This window comes from Myodes glareolus, chromosome 19 (assembly GCF_982192425.1).
Source record: "Myodes glareolus chromosome 19, mMyoGla1.1, whole genome shotgun sequence".
Lineage (NCBI taxonomy): Eukaryota > Metazoa > Chordata > Mammalia > Rodentia > Cricetidae > Myodes > Myodes glareolus.
This window is the reverse complement of record NC_142044.1, coordinates 15,769,059-15,793,496: the sequence shown is the minus strand read 5'-3', so window position 1 is coordinate 15,793,496 and position 24,438 is coordinate 15,769,059. Positions and strand designations below refer to the sequence as shown.

The following is a 24,438-nucleotide window of genomic DNA, read 5'->3' as shown; positions in this document are numbered from 1 at the left end:
GTGTATTCTTTCATGAGTTTTCAGTACATTCCAGATGCTCAGCGATAAAGTGATGTAATAAAAGATTGAGTACAAAGGCAGACTTGGTAATCCACCTGCTGTCTACAAAGCAAGATGTTAAAAAGACTTGAAAATGTGAAACAGTTTGATTCTTCTGTTCTGAATACAATATTTTTATAAATTAACTTTTTCTAAATATCTGAAAGTGCCATTTTTGAATACTGAGTAAATATTATTGTTTTGGAAAATAGTTATTTTTCATAAGAATGTAGCTTATGCTGGAACATAGCACATTCATTATTGTTGTTGAGAGAAATATTGTGAAAATTTCTCAATTGACTGAAATTATCAATACTTTAGTTTTGGGGGCCCTTGGTGAATTTTAAGAATTTTAAAGTTTTAAAAGATTAGTGAGTGCTTTGGGTCTTGAGTGTGTTCAGTTCTTGTTCCCAGTTTCTGTACCAGAACTTCTATCACGTTTAGGGCTTTGAGTGTCAGGAATGGATTTTGTTCGTACTCAGCGCTCTGGTCCCATAGGAATTTATGTTTATGAGGATGAGGTTCTGTAAAGAGATTGGAGTAGTTGGACTTAGCCCCACTAGGTTCTAGGAAGGAGTTGGGTAAGCTGGAGATGAGTCTAATTTACTAAAGATTAGTAAAAACAAGATAAAATTAAAACAAATCTACTAAGATGTAAGTCTTGATGAATGATAGGAATCTGAATAGTTAGAGGTTCTGGGGGAGTGGTAGGCTGTTCCTGCTGCCAGTCCCTTGCATTGTCCACTGCTAAGTAATGTGTTTCCCTGGGTCCTGTAAGCTTTTTAAAGGAACTGGTTAAACCTGAGAAAGGTGTCATGGGAGAATCCCTGGTTTATGTAGTCTGTTGGTCAGAAGCATCCGAGACATGAAGTGTGGAGGTGGTGTGGGACAGAGCTCCTAACTGTTGGAATCTGGTGCTGACTTCAGGTGTAGAATTGCCTTACAATCTGAGACACTCAGGTGGTGCTGGGAGAACGGGAAGACTTGCTTAGTATGGAAGCCTCACATATTTGAGTCAGAGGCTTGCTTTTCTAAACTTGGAACCTCATGAAAGCATAGACTTTGTGCATTATGTTAGACTTCATTTTATGTTCCCAGGGTATGGGAGAGGTGACCCATAGAATTAAGTCATTAAATATCTGACCAAATGAATTAATGATGAAAAGAGACAAGTAGAAGGTAGCAGAAGCCTGTAAGTCTGTGCAGAAGATGCAAACCTTCTTTAGGTAATGTTCTTCAGAAATGCATATTTGATAGAAAACAGTTATTTGCTAAAAAGCATTTTCTGTATTTTGGTAAGATTTAAAGTCTTTCCTGATAGGAAGTTAAAAGGCCCTTCAACCTCCCTCCTTTTTCTTTTCCTTTTTTCCCTTTTTCTTTTTTGGTGAGACAAAGCTCAGACTGAACTCTGACCTGAAATTTCCATTCTTCCGCACCCTGCTTGGAAGCTCCTAATGTATTTATAGGGAGGTCTTAGGGAACCACAGAAAAATTTACCCATCCTGTTAATGCTTTAAATTTAAGCATTTTTGATTGTTATTGTAATAACTTACTTGGCTATTATAGATTAGTATTTATAGTCTTCCATATATGTGTCTTAAACTTTTTTGTTTATTTGTTTTTTGAGACAGGATCCTTTTATGGAGTTCTGGTGGTCTAGAACTGGCTATGTAGACCAGGCTGATTTCAAACTTACAAAAATCCATCTACCCTTGCCTTCCAAGTGCTGGCATTAAAGGCATGCACCATCACTGCCCGGCTTGTTTTAAATGTTTTTATTTTTTATTCAGTTCATTTGATTATGTTTTTGTGTCACAATCTCCAGTTCTTTGCCACCTCCCAACCAGCCCCACTTCTCCTTTCTCTATTTGAAAGAAAACAAACAAAACCCAACAAAACCAATAAACCAAAAAAAAAAAAAGAGAGAGAAACTCCAACAAAACAAAATTGGAAACCAAAATAAACAACAAAAGACCAGTAAGACAGAAAAAGTCCAAATAAAGCAAATGAGCGGAAAGCTACTAGAGTACCTTGAGTTACTTGTGTGTTGGCAGCCATTCCTCAAAACTGGTCCTGCAGTCCAGTGCAGAGTGAGACTGCGGTGGAGAAAACTGATTTTTCCTTTGCCAGCGTGTGTCAATTGCAGGTAAGTTCTTGGTTAGGGTAAAAGTCCATGTCCACTAACTGGTGCGGGCCTTGTGTGTACTGTGTCAGTCTATGAGTTCATATGTGTATCATCCTGTTGTGTGGAAGACCCTGTTCCTTGGAGCCATCCATCACTTCTGACTCTAGAAATGTTTCTGCTTCCTCTTCTATATAGATAGATTTTGACGGTTCCCTGTTCTCTTGAGAATACTATTTTTTTTTTGAGAACACTATCTTAAGTTACATCAGTTGCTGCATTTAGACTTTGAATCAAAGTTAGGTTGCGTTTGTTTTGTTTTCCTTTTTAAAGCCAGGCACGTTGAACATACTCTTATGTTCATAGACTCATGTCAGGTGGCTCACAACCACTTGTAAGCCCCACTGTAGAGGACCCAGTGAATTCTGGCTTATACAGGCTGTTCATACTCAGGAGCAGATATCTACACATAGACACATATGGCTACACTAATTTAAATAATAACTGAAATAAATTAAGTTTTAAGGTACTAGAGTCAAGTAGGATGATATAGTCTAGTCACCTGGAGAATCTCAATGCAAAACATCCCACACAGTATTCACACCAGCTCAGGTTAGTTAACTCTGAATTCAGAGAGTAGGATTGGGTGCAAGAATATTTTAGGGCTCCCCAGATGCCCCTTTATATGTAAATAGGGACATTTATTTATGCTGAAAACATCTATTAGATCATTTGTTAAACAGAGAGCAGGTGATGTAAGGCTCTGGAGTATGTGGGCTCAATATCAAAATATATTATGGGAATATGTTTTTATTTTGGAGACCTAGTAAACCTTCCACACATGCTTTTGAAAGTAGGGACAGGGAACTTGACTTTACTAAACAGGACTAATTAAATACATCAGCACTGTTTTATGGAAAGAAACATGGTGGTTGGTGGGAAAGAAAGTAAATAGTGAGTGTGAACAGGTGAGGATTTTTGTGGGTGGATATGCCTAATTTGCAACTGATGTGTAAAAGATTAAAAGCTGCCTTGCATTCTTGGAGTGACTGGGCACTTGTTTCGGCGACCAGGGCCTTGATCATCATCACCATTCTTTCACAGACAGTTGCTGCCTGATCTTGTATGGTGTGCTGTGTGCATGAACCCCTTAGTGTGTAGCCATAGTTACAGCGACACCATCTAGCTACAGAGATGCTGGCACTGTATCATGATGGTCTAGCCTGTTATAAGCATGTTTAGCACACCTTCACTTTCTGAGTTATTGTAAAGTAACTTAAAAGTATCAAGGTTTACATGAATATGCTCATTTTGTGTCAGCTTCATTATTTCTTGGGGAAGACAGGAAACTAGTACAATTGGCTTTGTAAAAAGAAGGCTGTAGGGATTGAATTAAGTCATTCATTGCTTGTAAGACATTGAGCAGAGGATTTAGTGTATCATGAATGATTGGTAATGTTTTTTATGCATTCCTTAAACAAACTACATTTGGAGTTATCTTTCGTGTGCTAGTGTCTGTTAGCTGTTGGAAATGTAATACTGAGTAAAACAGCCCTTCATTTATGAGAGTCTTTAAGAGGGACTGCAGTAAGCGGGACGTTGAGACTTCCAGATTCCAAACATGCAAGTTTTAAACACATGTATATAACAGATTTGTGGTTATGTAGAATTATAAAAAATAGGCTTCTGTTTGTTCCCTTGAGGAATTTTCTTTCTTTGTTCATTCAGTTGTTCTTTTTTAATTCTTTCTTTCTTCCTTTCTCTCTCTCTCTCTCTCTCGTTTTTTTTTTTTTGTTTTTTGGTTTTGTTTTTTGGTTTTGTTTTTGATTTTTTGAGGCAGGGTTTCTCTGTGTAGCTGTCCTAGCTGTCCTGGAACTAGTTCTTATAGACCAGGCTGGTCTCGAGCTCACAGAGATCTGCCTGCCTCTGCCTCCTGAGTGCCAGGATTAGAGGTGTGAGTTACCACTCCCGGCTCTTATTTTGTTCTTTCAGCTAAGTAATTAGAGGGGCTAGAGAGGCCAGTGGTTAAAAGGGCTTATTGCTGTGTTTGTATGCCTGTGAAAGGGTGTCAGGGACTACAGTTACAGAATTATAGTTATAGTTACACAGTTGTGAGCTGCCATGTGGATGCTGGGAATTGAACCCAGGTCCTCTGGAGGAGCAGTCAGCACTCTTAACCTGAGCCATCTATCGCTTCAGCCTCCAGTTTAATATTCTTATGGTTTAGGTACAAAGCTGAGTTGTCACCAGATGGGCTTTGGGAAGTGGTTGGGTCATGAGGGTTCTGACTTAGTTAATCCTCTGTTGGAGTCATCCTTTATGGTGGTGTTGGGAAGAAGTGGAGACTTGTGTGATGGGGTTTGGCTTGCGGAGTTAGTATCTGGGGACCTGCTTAGAGGGGCTGTAGTTGTCCCTGTTCATTTCCTGTCTCTATTTGTTGCCATGGAGACATTAGCTCAGACAACTCCACTTACTGTCTACCATGATGTTCTACCGCACTCTCTCCAAAACATGGGCTAGAACCCCTGGAACTGTGAGCTGGGGTAAACTCTCCTTCCTAGAAGTTGTTAGTCAGGCAGCGTGCTCCAGCAGCACAGCTAACATTGTGTGCGGGTATATTACTTTACATTGCTGTGGAAACAGCAGGGAACAACACCTTAAAGGAGGAAATTTAACTTTGGTTCTTGGTTTCAAATGGTGCAGTTTGTGGTTGCATGCCCCGTGTGTTTGAGTAGACACCATCATGGTGGCAGAAGTGGATGAAAAAGAAGATGGGGAAGCACTAAAGGGAAGGGACTTGGGACCAGGTCTGAATTTCAGAGCCATGCCTCCAGAAATACTGTCACCAGCTGAGGCACAACACTAAACACGGGAGTTTGGGGCCATTTGTATTCCTACCACAGCACTAGGGGAGTGGAAAGACCATACAGTTTCAAAGGATGAATGAAGCTGCTTAGGTTTGAGAAGGATGTGGTTTGACTTATTTTTGAATGCTTTATTTCATTAGGTTGAAATGGTAAGATCACACATTTATTATGTTGCTGGTGGAGTCTTTCTTGATGAATTTATTGTAGCCAGTCTTGAATGCTGTAGATAATTTACCCTTAAATTTGAAATTTTATTTATTGAAATGAACACAAGTAATTCCCAGGCTTATGTTTCCACCTAAGGTTAAAGGAAGTGGTTTGTGAGACAAAATTTGTTGAGTCCTAATACGTAGTTTTGTGGTTGTGGAAACTCACTGGTGGAGTTTTTTGTTTGTTTGTTTTTGTAGAAATAAGTAAAATATAAACTAGTGTGTCTTTTAAGTTCTTTTTTGTATTTTCTTTCAGGTAATATTAAAGATAATCAAACATTATCAAGAAGAAGGACAAGGAACTGAGGTAGTTCAGGGCGTGCTCCTGGGTCTGGTTGTAGAAGACCGACTAGAGATTACCAACTGCTTCCCATTCCCCCAGCACACAGAAGATGATGCTGAGTTTGATGAAGGTAAGGGTCTAGACTGGCATCAAGCTTGTCTTTACAGGATATACAAGTAATGACGAATTTTCCAGTTAACTTTTGATTATATGCTATCAGAGTTTTATTGGGTTAACCTAAATTTCAACTTGACTTTTGAGTTTCTTGGAAACATTGCATGTTCTGCGCAGTGAGAATTTGTGGAATAAAGTTTATGACTTTGTCCTGTTTGGCAGCAATTGTCTTCTGTTTTGAAGGGTTGAAGAAGAGGTAAGTCTCAAGAAAGACAAAGAGATGAGTATCGCCAGCTGCTTTATAGGAAGATCACCCTTCTAGTTAAAAGATCACACCAGACACAAACGCAATATCTTTAGAGATTTCTCTTTTAAAATATAGTTGAATTTTCACTGTTTTTGAACTCTTAGGACACAATTTATATATAATTTTTTAAAATTAAAAATGGTTGCTTATAGTATATGATCGATTTTATTATCATAACCTTTTTTTTTTGAAAAATGTACCATAGTCATGTGAAATACATGAATATTGTCAGTAGATCTCTGAAATTTCTCATAAAAGTGACACTATTGCTGGGTGATGGTGGTGTAACGCCTTTAACCCCAGTACTCAGGAGGCAGAGGCAGGTGGATCTCTGTGAATATGAGGCCAGCCTGGAAGTTCAGGATAGCCAGAGCTACACAGAGAAACACTGTCTTGAAAATTGAAAAAAAACAAAAAAACCAAAACTCAAACCCAAAAAACCTAAAAGTGATATTATTAATGTTTCTTTTTTAAAAAATTTATTTATTTTTATTTTATATTAATTGGTGTTTTTGCTTTCATATGTGTCTGTGTGAGCATGTTGGATCCTCTGGAACCGGAGTCACAGACAGTTTGAGCTGCCATGTTGGTGCTGGAATTGAACCCAGGTCCTCTGGAAGAATAGTCAGTGCTCTTAACCTTTGAGCCATCTTCCCAGCTCTCTATTAATGTTTCTGTGACTCTCACCCCTGACAACCACTGCTGTGAATTGCTTTCAGTTTGACTGCCGTTTAGCCAATTGGCAAGTTGAATCATGCAGACTTTGAGGCAATGTTTTCAAGTTTCATCCATGTTGTAGCATATAACAGGATTTCCTAAGACTTTTTATTTAAAAGATCTTTTGTATGCATGTGTGTGTGTATGTGTGTGTGTGTTGGATCCTCTGGAGCTGGAGTAATAGCTGGTGGAGTCATTTGATGTGGGTTTTGGAAAACAAACTTCAGTCCTGAGTCATTTCTCCAATCAAGACTATCTTTACTTTATTCCCTGACAATTGTATATATGTATACAATGTGTCTTGATCATACCTGTTCCCACCTCTCCCTCCGCCACTCTACCAACACCCCCAGCACATCACTCGCCCACGTTTACCTTCATGAGTATTAATTATTTTGTTTCATTTGTTTACGTTTTTTTGCGACCTACTGGGTCCAGTTAAAGCTGCCAGCTGGAAAGTTGACGGATCTTGTTGCCTTGATGTTGTTCAGGTAACCATAGCTTCAGTGCGCTCGTGAGCACAGTGCCAGTGTCAGGTCAAGAAGACAGCAGGTCACAGCACTCGAACTCAGACTCCTCTTCGCGCTCGTAGTTTCTTTCTGCCTCCTCTTAGATGATACTTTCTCAACCTTGCATATGCGTAAGGGGTTTGATTTAGGTAGTCATTTAGGGCTGAACCCTGAGTTACCTTTTCTTAACACTTTACCAGTTATGAGTCTCTGCCTCGCTGCCCATGGCACAAAGAGACTTTTTTGGCCAAGACTGAGAGTAACACTAATCTATGAGTATAGACATTAATATTTAGAAGACAGTTTGACAACATGTCCATGTAGCAATAGTAGTAGGTTCCCACCGATAGCTTGGGCTTTTGACCAGGTTTGTAGAACTAGCCATGAATTTCCTTTGGCGCATCCCTCAGATCTAGAAATAAAGTTGTTTCTCCCATAGCTTTCAGGCCAGTGTTGCACGAGCAGGCACACCTTGCCTGGTAGGTTGGTATTATAGAATTTGGGGTTCAGCCATGGGTATTGATACGTTTTTTTCTCAGTGGCGAGCATGGTAACTTACTGATGAACGATGATGCTGAACCTCTTTTCGTGTCTATCCTTCCCTTGTTTTCTATTAGGGATTGTTTCTAGGACCTCACCTTAAATATAAAATTTCTTGTATGCTTAATTCCTTTTATGTCAAACAGTATAATATTTACGTGTAACCTGTGAACATCCTTCTTTGTGCTAGAAATCTTCACTTTACTCATTTGCCTAATATATGAACAGTTGTTAACAGTATTTTATTAATAGCTGAGAAAACAATAAAGAGAAAATGTCTATAAAAGTTCAATACAGACACAAATTCTTTCCTATATACTTTTGATCTGAAATTGGTTGAATCCCTCCCTAGTCATGGGTCCTGTGAATATGGAGGGCCTATTCCACTTGATGGTTTGAATAGCTTTTGGAGAAAAGATTATTCAAGTCCTTTTCCCATACAGTTGTGTAGGCAGAAGCTGCTTGTTTGTTACAGGCTGCCCAGACCACGAAATAATCACACAGAAACTATATCATTTGCAATACTGTTTGGCCAATAGCTTAAGTATATTTCTGGCTTACTTGTATACTTTAAATTAACCCATTTCTATTAATCTGTGTATTGCCACATGGTTGTGGCTTACCGGCAAGGTCTGTCTTTTCTGTTATTCTGGTTCAAATGTCTGTCCTCTTTTAATCCTACCGAATGAGAGTAGAGATCATCCCTCAAATTCTTTTTGGTTTTTTGAGACAGGGTTTTTCTGTAGCTTTTGAGCCTGTCCTAGAACTAGCCCTTGTAGAACTCACAGAGATCCACCTGCCTCCACCTCCCGAGTGCTGGAATTAAAGGCTTGCGCCACCACCGCCCGGCCATCCCTCAAATTCTTTGGTCAAATTATGCAAGCTTTATTTTCTGTTGGACAGGGCTACCTCCCTAAAGCAGAGTTTGAGGAAATAGCTTTGAACATAGGAGATAGTAGGTTTATATAGTTCAAAAAGCTGCAAGAGTGAGGGTTTTCAGGTGTTGGGTGATTTCCAGAGGTTTTTTTTGGGTTACATAGGAACTTTGCTGAACATTGCAGAGCATTTTATCAGGGTGGAGTTTAGTGTATAGGGCGTAGGACATGTCAAATTCCAGAAAAGACCTGGTTAAGACATGCTCAAATCCAAGTTTTATAGATAATAGGAATGAACTTATTTTGACTTTGTAATAGATAGCTTCTAATCTTAAAATGAAGTCAGGCTGTTCCATCAATACAAGAACATTAGGTTTTTTAGCTTTGTGATGTCTTTTTTTGTTTTGCTTTGGTTTTTGGGATAGTCTTTACTGTGTAGTTTTTAGCTGTCGTGGAGTCCTTTGGACCAGGGTATCCTGAAACTCACAGAGATCCTCCTACCTCTCTGCCTTCCTTATGTTGGGATTAAAGGCGTGAGATACCACAACCAGCTGGAATATAATTTTGCATTCAGAAAGTGTGAGATTTTTAGTTTTGTTTTTCTCTTTCAAGGCTGTGCTGCTACTTAGCTTTGTTGGAAATTCTGTGCATATTTACAATTTTTTTTCAAAAAAAGAAATGGATTTATTCATGTGTTTTATGTTTACTAGTGCTCTGTCTACATGTATGTTTGCAAGCCAGAAGAGGGTATCATCAGATCCTCATAGATGACTGTGAGTCACCATGTGGTTGTTGGGAATTGAACTCAGGACATATAGAAGAGCAGCAGCCAGTGCTCTTAACTGCTGAGCCAGCTCTCCAGCCTGCATTATTAGACTTAATAAAATATTAGAATTTTGATAGGGATTACATTGAATATGTAAGTCACTGTAGGTAGTGGCAAGTCTTGTTTTCTTGGTTAAGCGTATTTCTAAGTATTGCATGTATAATGCTGTAAATTGGGTATTTTTCTTCTTATGCATTTCTTTTAAATAATTTTTGTTTTGTTTTGTTTTTTTTTGTGTTTGAGACAGGGTTTCTCTCTGTAGCCTTGGCTGTCCTGGAACTCACAGACATCTGCCTGCTTCTGCCTCTGTGCTAGGATTAAAGATGTGTGCCACCAATGCCGGCTAAATATAACTTTTTATTATTGTGGTTGGAGGCATGTGTGCCATATCATGTGTGTGTAGGTTAGAGGTTATTTTTGCCTTTCCATCTTTGTGGATTTTGGTGATCGGTCTTGGGCTGTCAGACTTGAACGGGAAGCATTTTCTTTCCCTACTGCTCCATCTTGTTGTTCCCTCATGATTTTTAAAATAACTTTTAGCCAGTTACTTTTAACTTAATAAAATGTCACTATTTTATTCAGCCTTGAACATACTAGAAATGTACAGTATATTCTTGCAGAGGCTGATTTCATGGTACTGTCATTCTTCTGGGAATAGTTTTCCATTAACTTAATATCTCTGGAAAATCATGTATCTGTTTTTGTTTCAGACACCTGATTGCCTGTGTGTTAGTTTGTAAACTTCTATACATAACACATTTTTTTCTGTTCTAAACAGGCCTGTTTTCACTTGGGTTTCTGTAAAAACACCTTTGATAAGTTTAAAGCAGGATCAGTAGAGATCAGTTTCTCTGTTAAGCGTGTCTGGAGATGCTGAGTTGTAATTTAATATCCACTCTTTCAGACTAGGGGACAGGTGGTTATTCGTACAGTTGTTTTCTCTTAATAATGAAGAGCTTTAGGTGTTTATTGAACCAATGTGGTTGGTTAGAATAAAAACCATCTCAGAATATATAATGTCTGATTTTGTTGGGTAGGTATTATTTTTTAAATAAAATTTTTTAGAATATAAAGAAATAATATTTAGTCCAATTATGCTGCATAAAGTGTTACATATTAACTTTAGAACTTGATCATTGGAAGTTCGTTAATATATACTTTAAGAAGCTTTTTTAAGGCTTTAACAGTTTCAAGATAAGAAGAAACTGTACTTAGCATTTAGTAATACTAGTAATTTTTAAATCTTGGTCATTATATCCTGTCCCACATGGGATATAATTTTTATCAGCCCTATTTTCTGCATTAGGAAACTGAAGTGTGTGTCAGAGATGAAAATATATTGAATGTAAAGCAGTGTGGTTCCATATCTGAAATCTCTTTATATAAAACAAGCTTTAATTTCTTGGTTTACCTGTAAGAACTAATAAGGGGCTGTGAAGGTGGCACAGTCCCTAAAGCACTTGCCCCCCAAACTTTGACAACTCAGGTTAGCTCCCCAGCTTTGCGTAAAAGTGTGGCTCTGTAGTGTCTGTAGCCCCAGATCTTAGTACAAGGGAACAGCGTGGAGGAAGGAGGGTCCCTCCCTGCACGTCCCTGTCAGCCAGTGAAGCTGAATTGACGGCTCCAGGTTAAGTGAGAGACCCTCCAGGTATAAGGTGATTGCTGAAGACGCCGGCCACACCTCTGGTCTCAGTATGTGTACAAACGTGCTCTTACAGAGAACTAATGGGATCCATCCTTTTCATTATACACGTGAAAGTGTAGCATGACACTCTATTTCTTCATAGTCTTAGGTGAGAAGTTTGAATTTTAGGTTCAGTTACCTAAACCCATTTATTCTCTTAATAATCATCAGAATGTGGTCATGGTTAGAATTTTTATTTTTGTCAAACAAATAAAATTTCTTACTATGGTTAGGTATCTTAGAATATTCCTAGATTGGGCTGTTGTGCGTCATAGTAAAGGTTGCTTGTTTTACTCACTGGTTTTCCATCATTCTGTGTCCTCTTCTGCCACCGCTTTATGAAACTGAAATATCAAATATTTCATAGTTATGGTAATTATACAATTTGGGTTTCTTACGAATTTTTGGTAGGGATATGGGCTTGGTTTTTGGTTTTTGTTTTGGTGCCTCATGCGAAGTGAGGAATTTTAATCTGTGGTACAAATAAAATATTAGTAAACGTTTTAAACCAGGTTACAAACTGATCTGTGTGCCTGATGTTGTAAGTAAAGTTTCATTGGAAGACTGTCCTATTTGTTTATGCGTTTGTAGCTATATTCCTACTAGAGTTGTTACAGTAATTATATGGGTCTTTAGCCTAAAATACTTAAAGTTTTGGCTCTTTGAATAGTTTTGACTGATAATATAACTTTCTTATTCCTTATTCTCTTTATATGGTTTGGATAAAGAGTAAGATGATAGTTTTTCTTTTTATTTTAAATATGTATTTGGTGGTAGTTGCTTATTGCTTATTTCTCTTGGATGTTGCACATAGTATTACCTGCAAATTCTAATGCTATTGGATTTATTTCACTGGCAACGCTGGCAAGTATCACAGTAGATTTTCTTAATTTTAGTGTGTTTTCTCTTAAAGAAAAACACACACACTGAGTTGTTGATGTTTAGGGAACTAACTATAGATGACAGGGTAGGTGTTCATGGGTGATCTGCTCACACTGGAGCTCCTGTGACTGAATACCTTGGGTGCACTTCTGCTGGATTCGGTGATGCCTTCCACTTAGGAGATGTTGCTTGCTCCCTCAGTGAGTACAAGAAATCCTTAGATAAAACTGTTTGGTGTTTGCTTGGATTGTGCTTTAGGATCATGTAAAACCCAGAAATGTGTCGTTTGTTTCTGTTATTCAGAGGGTTTCTTTCCTTCTAATTTTGATTTTTAATTCAACATAGGTAACTCTTTGAGTGGTCCAAATTTTGTTAAATTTATATTAGAAAATTTGCTTTTTGCTGAAAGTGAGATAGCTTACTCATTAGAGAATATTTGCTTTTTAAAAGTGTGAGTAAACCCCTCAAGTCAAAACCCCCATTAGGGGGCACTATTATCACGCTTAGAACTGGAGACTAATTTGTTTTCTCAGACATACAACCCGAGGCTTGCTAACAGCAAAAATATTTTCATCTGATAAGATTCAGATCCTGTTTTATACAACTGAATTCCTTAAATATGTTATAAAGTGCACTGAATTAAACACAGATTCAATAACTCACTGTCTTGTTTTTCAGCACACTAAATCAATTTAATATTGCAGGTACTATAAAAAGCTTACCTTGTCTGCATCAGAGCCAAATTTCTAATTTTTATATTTGGAATGGACAAAGTTTAATTTTGCTTGCCTCAGGTTTGCCACAAAGTGGTCATTGACTTGCAGAAGGGGTCTCCTTACCAAGGAAGCAGGGAGGGTGGTAGGGGAATGACTTAGACCATCCTACTGTGTGTGGTCGACAGTTACTACAAAGATAGCAAGTTATGTGATGCTTGAGACTTTGGGTAATTTTTGTTGTGGCAAATTTGTTTTCTTTGTTAAAAGTCTAGTGTTCATTTGAGAAATGCTAGTACAGACTGTTTTACAGAATTAGTTTTAAAAAAAATTCAAATAGAAAGTGCTGGGACTCCTAAATGGACTTCTCAAAAAAGAAAAAAGAAGTTGAATGAAAATAAGGCGCTTTCAGAGTAGCGAGCGCCGTGCTGTCCGCGCCCCTGGTGTAGGGAGAGTGAGAGCTGTAGTTGCGCGTATGCAGTGCTGTGTAAGAGTCTGTGCGCCGTGGTAATTAAGTCTTGGCTTAATTACTTGTTGCCTGGCCGCCTTCCTCCCCTTTCCTTAGGCTGCCCCAAATGCAGACCCGAGCCAGTGCTGCTCACAACTTAGAGGGAGGGTCCTCCTTCAGTCTGTGTTGCCTCAGAACTCCAAGCGTGGTCAGGACAGAGCATGGTCTCTAATTATCACACAGATGGAGACATTTTGTGAAAAGATGGGCTGTTTGCTTATTATTTTCTTGATTCGCCTATCTGTAGTTAGTAATCACTGTGTTCTTTTCAATAGATTCATTCTTTTAAAAAATCTGCTTGTTTTAAATTTTTTTTTACAAAGAACCTTTTTTGATAGAAACAGACAATTCTTGATAGAAATATTAGACACTTTGAGGAGAATGCTTGAAGCTTGCTGGAAAGATGGGGACATTTTTAGTGATCTCAAGTCTTCAAGTGCAAGAGTATGACAAAATGCCTCATATGTTTCAGGGGATAAAAGATTTCTCACAGTAATTTATTTTGGCATTTATGTGGAAATGATATTGTATAGACAATGAAAAAAGAAAGATAGCAAATCTTGTTATAGCCGTGAAAGGTTTTAAGTAGGAGAGACAAGTGTGTAAATAAGAAAGTTTGACGTGTACTTGGTACATCTGGAAGGAGATGGAGAAAATGGTACGAAGGATCAGATATCGGTGTGGTTTCTTGTTTGGGATGACCTCACAGAAGCAAAGCTTGAATTTGTAGGTAAATGTCAATTGCAATTTTAGTTAATTGTTAAGGAAGGTAATATGTTTGTTCTTGGTATATTCTAATTATCCGTATTTGTGGGACATAGTAAATAGCGCTGATATCTCAAGAAATAAAGAGCAAACTAATGTGACAATTTGGCTTGACATTTAGTCAGAGAAAGTTATATTCCTGTACAGGACTTCTGATGAGGGTGCTCCTGTATTCATAGTGGAGACACCCTTGATGGGCATGCTTGTGATAAGCAAGGGTCCATGCTAGTGTCAAGTTTGTGGGGATTTTAGTCCATAGAACAGAAGCTCTATTTAAAATATGTAGGAAAATGTTTAACATAAATATTTAATAGCTTGTTTTCACTTTGTCTAGGTAGCAAACCATGGGACTGTATACTAAATTATAATTCTTCTGGTTTTGTTTTTTGCTTTTTGGTTTTTGTTGTTGTTGTTCATGGTAGTGTTTGAAATGTTAAATCATAAATATTTAATGATTTTTTTTTCTGATGACTGTTCAGAGCAGTAAGCTGATTTAGATTAATGCCTTATCAAATTATTTTGACCATTCAGATAGGCTGTTTGTGTGTTAGACTTTAAATGACATGTTTTATTTTTGGTTCATTAAGGTGATTAGAAAATGAGAAAACCTAAAGGTGAAACTGAAATCACAGTTGATTCTAGTCGCTTTTTTGTTGTTCTTTTGAGTTTTTAAGAATAACTATAGAAGTGTGGTCAAAATCTGGCTTCATTTTAAAACATTCAAAAGGGTCAGGGTGTGCTTATTTCATATTTTAAATTTCACTTTTAAAAAGTGAGTTGAGAAACACCCGTGTGAGGAAGGATGTGCTATTGGAAATGCGGTCCCGTGAAAGGTTTTTCTGCTTAAAGAAACCGAAAGCAGGGTTCCCAAAGCGTAAGTGCTATGGTTTGGAAAGAAGCCAAGGAAAACCTGTTTGAATTTTGTGCAGACTTAAAGTAATACTGTAAGATTTGAAAATTACAGGTGAATATAGTACTTAAATAATAGTTAAAATTCCTAAGTTTCCCAAGTCTAAAAAATGTAATCCTTAAATTACTGTTCCCAGTGGTTTAAATTTTAATTAAATGAAACCTGTTTTACTTTTGACCCACAACAACTCTAGGTAAAGATACTTGAATCATTACTAAATTTCAAGCTGATAACCATTAAGAATGAACTATTTAATACTAATTAAGATGTCAAAAAGCCACAATTAGGGTATGTAAGCAAAGGTCCTTGTTATTTCTGTTTTTCTATAAACTGTTTCCTAAGAAGCAAGTTTAAGCTCGCTTCCTATTTTGCCCAAAAGTATTGGCTAATTTCAGTCTGACAATTAAATATATTACCTAATCTGTGAATTTTATATGTTGCTAGGTTAACTATAATTAGATTTGATGTTTTTGATTCTGATGTTGCATTTTTCAGAGCTCCCTCAATCAAGGACCCAACATCTGTTTGTAAATTGGCCTTTCTCTGCTGAAATCGCTATAGTTCTGCATGCCCATCCACTTGAGACTGCTCAGAGTGGGCTTTGTGTGCCTTACCATTTACAACATAAGTATTATTTATTCCTTTTTAGAATCACCATGTTTCATTTGGTGTATTTTATCTACTTTCCAACGTAGTGAAACACAAAAGCAATGTTTGTTTTAACCACTATCATAGTATAGATGATTTATACACCCTGGATCACCTCCTGGCCATTCCCTTGTGCACATTTACCATTGTTTCCTCTAACATCCAGCCTGTGCGTCTGCTTGAATAGGGAGAGGATTGTATGTTTATTTCGGCAATCTTTTCAGAAATGTCCACATTGTTTGTTTTACAGAACTAGAAAGGTTGTAAAGCTGTAAGCAAATTTGATAGCAGGTAACTAACCTTAGGAGCCAGCAGCAATGGCCATAGGAGTCTGACTGCAGAACCTACTTGGGATGCCTGGGATTTGTGACCTGAGCAGGCCGCAGGGATGACAGCAGTAGCACCAGCTGGGCCTCTGCCACTTGTCCTTGGGCTTCATAGCTTCCAAGTTCCATTTATATTCTCACCCCTCCCCATCTCTTTACGTTGATTGATATTTGAATGAAAACTATATACCTGGCATTTTTTGATGGCTACAGCTCATCACATCTCTAGTATGGATTTTTTTTGGGGGGGGGAAAGGGGAGGGCTGGAAGAGTTTTATTTAAGGAACTTAGCTGTTCTAAGCAGCACATTAGGTTTGAAGCATGAGGAAGCCTAATAGATGATGTTAGTAAATCAGAGAAGTATAAAATGAAGACTGTATCTATCTATCTATCTATCTATCTATCTATCTATCTATCTATCTATCATCAATCTTCTGTTTACAAATAAGTAGGTGAATGACTTGGGTGAAGAATGGAAAATATATCTACAAAGCTCTACATCATCAATTCTGTGATTTAAAATGATTCTACATACAAGGTAGTTTGTTGTTCAAATATTAAAATTGAACCACCCTTGCATTGATTACTAGACATATATTTTATTTCTTCTTTTAACCTCATTTGGTAATAACTCCTAGTGCTTTTAAATGTATTTTGTGCATTGTTTTGTTGTTGCTTATTGTTTGAGATAGTGTCTTATGTAGTTTAGGCTGGCCTAGAAATCTTAATGTAGCAAAGGATCTCCTCAAACTCGCCATCCCCTGGTCTCTACTTGCTAGGTGCTAGGTTTACAAATGGGAGATGTAATACTAGCTGTACTCAGTTTTCAACGTGTATTACTAAAGTTTCTGGTGTTGTGAATTATTTCTCCTTAAATTTTATAGTTTGATTTGTCTTCTATCGAGTGCTCAACTCCTCTCCTCCACCCCCAAATATTGCTAAAACAAAGCATTAGGAAGATCCAGGACTAAAGAGGGTGAAGAACAGTGAAGTGATGTCTTGATTGGTACTAGTCTTTCCTCTGGTGATGATAAGGAAATGGATAGTATGGTAGGGCATGGCATACTCGGTCTTAGGGAATAGCCAGGGGCTTCCTACCGCCTTAGCAGATGCTGGGTGTCGGGCAGTGAGACTGCTCTTGCTGTCTCAGAATCTAGCTTTGTGTTTCTTTCCAGAATGTCTCCTCCTACAGAACATTGATTAGAAAACTATACTAGTAGCTAATTACAGGAACTGCACACATACACTATTATAGTTTTCACTTGAGAAAATTTCTCAGACACATTTCCATCGCCAGCCTTTGAAAGGCATAAAAGGAAGTCCAGTGTTAGGAAATATTGTTTTAAGGTGTATGACTTGTTTATGCTTCATTTGTTTAACTCTGTGAAGCTGTGATTCTTTGCCTGCCTAAAACACCTGATGGTCCTAATAAATAGCTGAATGGCCAATACGAGGCAGGAGAAAGGAAGGATATGTGGAGCTGGCAGGCAGAGAGCATAAATAGGAGAAATCTGGAGGAGAGGAGGATGTCAGGGGCCAGCCGTTCAGCTACAGAGGCACCTCAGTAAGAGTGAAAGTAAGATATACAGAAATAAGAAAAGGAAAAAACCCAGAGGCAAAAGGTAGTTGTGATAATTTAAGAAAAACTGGCAAGAAACAAGTCAGACTAAGGCCGGCATTCATAACAAAGAATAAGCCTCCATGGGTGATTTTTTTTTTTTTTTTTCCCTGTAAAAAGCCAAAGAGTAAAACATCACACAACAGTCCAGACTCGAGTTTCTCAATGGTTCTGGCTATCTGGCTACAGTTGTAGATTTGTCACCAACTGTCATCTTCCCTCCAGGTAGTTTTAACCTTGGTAATGTAGATCATTGTGGATACTTCCCTGAATCTTTAATAGGTAGGAGATTGAGGAAATAGAAGCACAAGGTTAATTAAGTAGTGACAGAAGCCCCAGTTAACAGACCTGTGCTCTGGGATCCAGTCAGGAGCGCTGGAGTGATCCTGCTGGTTTGTCAGAATGCTTGTCTGTGAGTGACGCACCCTGAGATCAGCGTACAGGCATGTGTTCACTGAAAGCACTGCTCGGTGTTACCATTTACCGTTGGTGCAGCTGAAGGAAATGGTTGTTAAATTTAAAGTAGATTTCAGAAAATGTAAGCTTGTGTATATGTACCATAGACATTAAAACTCCAGGGCAGCTCTAAGCTTTGCATTAACCATAGATTAGTGGTGGCTGAATCAAGTCAGACGTTCTAAACAGGCAACTGTGGGTCAATCAAGTCAGCTCAGGCATTCTAAACACAGTTGCTGAAAGTCAGCATAGCCTCTAGTATTTGCTACACAGAATGGGGAAGCTAATTGAAGTATAGATTGAGCTGAGTAGGCTGAGTTCTTATTAAATGCCACGAACTGCATTTCCAAATAGCTTGAATAGATGGCTTTACTTAGTATAAGTTGGCTGACTGATGGCACAGGCTTTCTAGAATACATTGCTTTGCAGATGACTTAGACAGACAGTACTGATAAAGCCTGTCATGTGAGTTCCCTTCTTTACTGAGTACACAGTATGGTTAAGTGATATGTTGTGCAATGCTTCCAATCTGCTGCTTCTGCCATCTGGGCAAACAGAATGAAAGAAAAGAAAGCACGGGAAGGAAATGAGTCCCTCAGCTGTAAGGAATCCATGTGAACACTGGGTGCCACTCATAGCACACTGAGCCGTGGCAGCTGTCTCTGTATCTGTCTAAGTCACTGTGTGAAGTGGAGGTCTCTAACGTGAGCAGCTGTCAGTCACCTCTCTTGGATGTCCTGGACCCTGTGGCTGAGACAGACTAGTTCAGCACCTACAACATTCACAGCTAGACGAAAAGGCCATCCGCTCATTACCTCACTGTTCTTCAGCCAGTCTTTTGCCCTGTTCCGGCACGGAATCTTCCTAGGAATTTGTTTTTACCAGTGTTTTAGGTGCGGAGGTTGAGCTGGTGAAAGAAAGCAGATAAAACGATTTCTTCCTATTTAAAGTACAGTCTTTTCGCTGCTGCCGTCTTTGGCTCAAATGTTGAGGTAGATGTAATAACCACTGACACTTTAGCTTCACTTTAGTGAAACCTTTTTGGAGCCAAATTATGCTCTAAAGCAAATTTCCCAAGATACTTGCGTCCCGTTTTAAACGGCAGCAGGGCCTACAGATGGGAAAATCACTTCAAACCTCACCAGTTGTACCGCTGGGGGAGCTTTTTGAATTAATGATGAAGTTGTATTTGGAGTAAGCCGACACTTTTGTTAGTGGAGACATCTCTTTTAATCTACAGGATTGTTAAACAGGCTTTTGTGCTTATGTTTGCTTTTTATACTGCAGCTTCTTGTTATTATCATAAAACATGTGAACCCTTACTAAACTGTGCTAACCATGCTCATCTGGAGCCTCCTTAGGAATTAACATAGCCTTGAATAGATGGCTAATAGTACAAAGCCACTGTGGTTTCTGAGGCTTACCAACCATGCTCCAGTTCTGAAACATTCAAAATTAGATCCACTCTTTTTTACTGTACTTTTTTTTTTTTTTTGCAAAAAGAGTTATCAAAAAAGATGGTAACTTAAACAGATCCATAACTGGGAGGAATTAATAACAGAAAGCTGTTGTTGACACCAGGAAGTAGGTTAAATAGTGCAGTGTGGTAATGAGGACCATCTATGATAAGGCCAGGCCACCTGGGTTTTATTAGGCTGCTTGATACTTTGATCACAGTATTATTTCAAGGCTTAAATTGCTAAGGTTTCTTGTCATCGTGTGATTTAGACCACAATTTCGTTCATTGCAAAGAGGTTTTTTGTTTTTGTTTTGTTTTTATTTTTGAAAAAGAAAGATTCTGGCCAAGACAAAAGTTGGAGAAGGTGCAAGTTCAACAGCTAGAAGAAAAGCATTACACAAGCACATGACAGCCGCTGAATATCAAGTTCGTCTGACCTTCTTTGCAGTTTCTGCTTAGATCACAATTACACTTCATATGGCAGGGAATGCTGTAAGGATGACTGGTATAATTCAATTAATTTGTTTGATAGAAATATATGCATTTAAAACACGCATCTTATGTTTTGAGAAGGTACTGCTGCTCTCGGCTTTCCTTCCCAAGTGCTAAGTGGTTTTGATGAACATCTTCAAGAACTTATGGAATGATTTTTAACTGCTTCAGCCATAATGACTGAATTATAATCACAGAACTTAATTTGCTTGATAAATTGTCTTGCTTTGCCTTTGAACCTGAAATGCTTAAACTTCAGTTAGCTTAGTGTCAGTAAATGAAAATTTTACTCATCAAAACCATCAGAATTCCCTTCTACTGATTTCCTTTATTACAGAAATAGTCTTTTTGCTAATATTTAACAGTTTCTTTGTTTTATGTTAAAGCATTTTTTTTAAACTTGGAAAAGCATTTTGAGTAGTGACGGGAGGACAGGAAAATTGAATAATTTAGGATAACTATTATTAGCATGGTAGTAACGATAATCATTCAGCAACGTTCTGACTTATACGCAGTACACTTTGTACATTTGTTCACATTCTCACTAATTATCCTTGTTTTGATACCCTGTTATAACTGCTATAAATTTACCTCTAAGTTTCCCTTTCCCCATGTAACTTAAGTCTGGTTAAAAACATCCAAAAATGTAAATCCTTGATTTTTTTTCCTTTAGTTGTAAAAGGACTATGTGAAATTGACATCCAGTCTTACTTTTCGTTTCTCTGATCAGAAAAAAAGAGGAAAAATTAAAAATAGGTAAAAGACTTGAGTATTGGAGAGATTGCTTACCAAGTAGGTTTGTATTTAACTTGTCATATACAACCTGTTGAATCAAGAAAGATGATATTGTGGGATGAAGGAAACTTCTAGCTACACAGAGATTAGGAACATATATGTGATGCAGGCAAAGAATGAGAAGACCTGCTGGCTGAAGCAGAGGTTTCCTTTTGTAGTAGACTGAAACAATAGTAGGTGGTGTCAGATTCTAGAATATTTGAAAATGTAGTATAGTTTTGAAGTAGTAGTCAATCTGTATTCTGTGGCATAGGTGTGATGGTGTGAAACCAGCACTTTGTGGTGTACAGAGGGACGTCAGAAGGAAGAGGAGAGCTTGAGGGAAATAGCTAATAATCATGGGTGAACACTACAGAGATGGAAGAACACATAAGGTGGGGCTAGAGGCTTATTACCTCCAGTGCCTGATATATTCCAGATAAAGGAAGAATTAAATTTTGTTTATTATCCCCTCCTTTAAAATATTTCATAGAAACACCCGTGATGGTGCTAAGTGTCAAAGGACAGCTGGGTGTAGTAAATGAAAGCAATTGATAATAGGCCAGGAGGTTCATATATTTAGTAGTAACAATATCATCTTTACTGGAATGAAGTATTTAGTGTTTTTCGATTCGGTAGTTGTAGAGAATTGTTTAGATCATTTGAAATACACAGAGAATGCGGAACAGCTACTGCGGGGCAAATGTGAGCTGATACTTTAAGGATAGCTTCAAACAGAGCCTAAACCTAAAAATAGAAAGAGGATGCTATTTCTGTTACGCCGTCTCAGATACAGATTTGGCAGCTTGTTGACCTGACTGATTTGTTCAATGAGTGTTTACTAGCATCTTTAGACCTTTACTATGTTAAGGGATTCCGTAGTCAAGTGGAACAGAAAACACTAGACTGTAAAAGAAGCACAGTGTACTAAGTAGAAGGGTTAAACACATGCACTTGTAGACAGTGATCCTTATGAAAGGTCCAGCCAGATGACGGTTGAGGGATAAAATGATCTAAGCCGACAGGGGGCTGCTGCCTGTAATTCCAGCACTTGGGTGGCTGATGCAAGAAGATCACTGTAAGTTGTAGGTTATGAGTACCAGGGCAGCCTGTGCTACAGAGTCAGATCCTGTGTGAACAGATAGACAGACAGCTACTGTGCAGAGCCAAGAGGAGAGGAAGAACAAGTGTAGAGACCCTGCACTGGGCTAATGTTGCTTAATGAATCTTTTTGGATGTGAAACAAGGTGCTGTTATTCAGAACCCCAGAGGATGGCCATGCACTCTGTAATTCCATGACTATACTAAGACTTTGCCCTTTGGTCTTGACAGTTGACATTGGAAATGTTTATGGAAACCCGGGTTGGGAATTAGATTTATTGGTATTTATTCTAAGAAAACGTAATGGGTACTTAGATACTCTTCTCAAGTCAGAATATCTGGAGTCTTTTGTAAATAATATTAAATAATAATCCTGCATTAAACTCCAGATACACATTCAGATTTTACATTTTTTTTAAACTAATATCCTTTGCCTTTCTGGGATTTGAATGTAGTGTGCACATTTTATTAGTTGTCTTCTTTGTTTCTTTTCTTTCTTTCTTTTTTTTAAAGTTCTCTTTGGTTTCTTACTCTCTCTCTATTTTCTCTTTAACAATCTGGACAGCCTTAGGGAGTATGATTAAGTATTTTATGATATGTCTCTCATTCTTAATTTTTGAATGTTTCTTCGTAATCACACTAGAATTACAGGTTTTTGTTTTGTTTTGAGATAGAGTCGTACTGTGTTGCCCTGATTAGTCTGGGACTCTTATATGTAGACCACGCTGGGCTCAACTTTGTAGAATTTCACCTGACTCTACCTCTCCAGTGCTGGATTTAGAATCCTTTTTCGCCACAGTCAAATGGAATAATACCCTTCTATTCACTCATGGGAGGAGCGTCGTGCCTCTATAGTATCACTCAGGATGCTAGCCTGTCCTGTGGTATAAGGTCTAATCTAAGGTCTGGCTCACACAGTGTCTTAGAAATCTTTGTAACCCAGGAAAAAAATGGGGGATGAATTCTTAATTCTTCACTCAAGAAATAATAAAAGTTCATTTTTTTGCATGTATTATTTCAAATAGCTTCCTTTTACTACTTATTGCTAATATCTAATATTGATCTTATGTATCTTTATGCAGATGGAAGTTTATTTATACACTGTTGCATCTTGGTCAAAATATTATGTAAATTCCCATAGGTGGCATAGAGTATATCTTTGACAGAGTTTGAGTTAGATATTGGAGAAGATTCATTGTAGTCAGTCAATCAGCATGATTAATACTTGGTAATATTTCTTAAGGTGTTACTGCTGTAGTTGCTTCCTGCTTCAAAGTCTCAATTATACCAGGAAACTCTATAGACAAAATTTGAGATAAACATAGTTTGGCATATCAATATGAGAGCTGTATAAGAACATACAATTACAAGCGTATTTAAATAATACTTGAAATGCTTTCCTTGTAAAAACTCTCACTTAAAATGTTTATGTTCTCATGGGTCATTGAAATTTTTCAACCTGATGTCTTTCAGTTAAAAAATAGGAAAGGAAATACTAAAGGATTGGAATCACTCTTGATTTCCCTTTACTGCAGTTTCTTTTCGACATCTATTTGGTCCCGGCAGTCTCCTCATATTTGTTGACAAATATGGAATAAACTATCAGCCCTATCTTTTAAACTGGAGTAGATTGTTGAAAAGTAAAAGACCTGGCCATAGAGTTTAGCTAGGAAGGTAATTATCTTTGTTGTCTTGTTCATGACCATTAATGTATTGAAATACTAACATTCTAAGCATCATTGGCTTAGATTTGCCATGTTCTAAACAGTCTGTTGAGCACTTAGCAAGAATCTGTTTAATCCACGAGATTTATGTGAAACTTGGTTCCTGTTATTTCAGTCCATTTGTAGAGGTAAGATTTAAATAGGAAAAATTAAATAACAAACATGGCAAAAAATCAGTCTATATTGATCCTTATTTCGAAATGCATAGGACTAGAAATGGTCTGGATCTTGGAGGTGTGTGCTTTGTTTTGTGAATGCTTGCATAGATATTACAGATTGAGTATCTGTATTCCAAAATCCAAAATCTGAAATTCCTAAAGCATTATGAGCACTGATAAGACATTCTCTTACTGGTAATGTTTGACTTACACGTCTTGGGGTCATGGGTTTGGTCCCTAGCACAACTACCAAAAACCAGGGGGGAAAGGTTTCAGATTTTGTAATCTTTCCAGTTCTCTACTGCCTGAGGTAAGATGCTCTCAAGACATGGTTGGGATGAAATGACAGATGGGAGACATGGTTGAGTAAAGGATATCCTCCGGCAAGAGGTTAGTGTGGTTGGTGTGGTTGGTAGGTCTACCTGGGATTCGAGCTGGGTCTTGAAGACAGGTGGCTGTCTTCTTACCTTGTTTCTCTCATTATTCTTCAGTTGTCCTGAGGCACTTGTTTACCATACAAATGCAAAATCTACCTTGTTTCTAGATAGGGATCCCCTCTATTAACTCCTGCTTCTATTTCAGGACTCAGTTTAGATATTATCCCCAGACCGCACACACATAGTCCTGAGGCAAGCCCTGGCTGCATACTCCCACAGATCACAAGTTTATCCAACAGTGGTGATTACCAGATTACATACATTGAAAGCCACTATTCTGACATTAGATTTACAGAGTTTGCAAAGATAGTACATTCCTGGTATAGCCTTTAATCAGCTTTTCTTGATGTCATATCTTCTTTTTTTCCCTATGTG

General features: G+C 37.9%; 1 protein-coding gene across 1 annotated transcript in view; it reads left to right on the top strand.

Moving 5' to 3' along the window:
* Positions 1-24,438, top strand: part of Eif3h (eukaryotic translation initiation factor 3 subunit H) — an 81,011-nt gene that overhangs the window by 7,996 nt on the left and 48,577 nt on the right. The window contains exon 2 of the mRNA XM_048457166.3: positions 5,494-5,650. Coding sequence (XP_048313123.1) covers positions 5,494-5,650 — 157 coding nt within the window. The remainder of the gene's footprint in view (positions 1-5,493; positions 5,651-24,438) is intronic.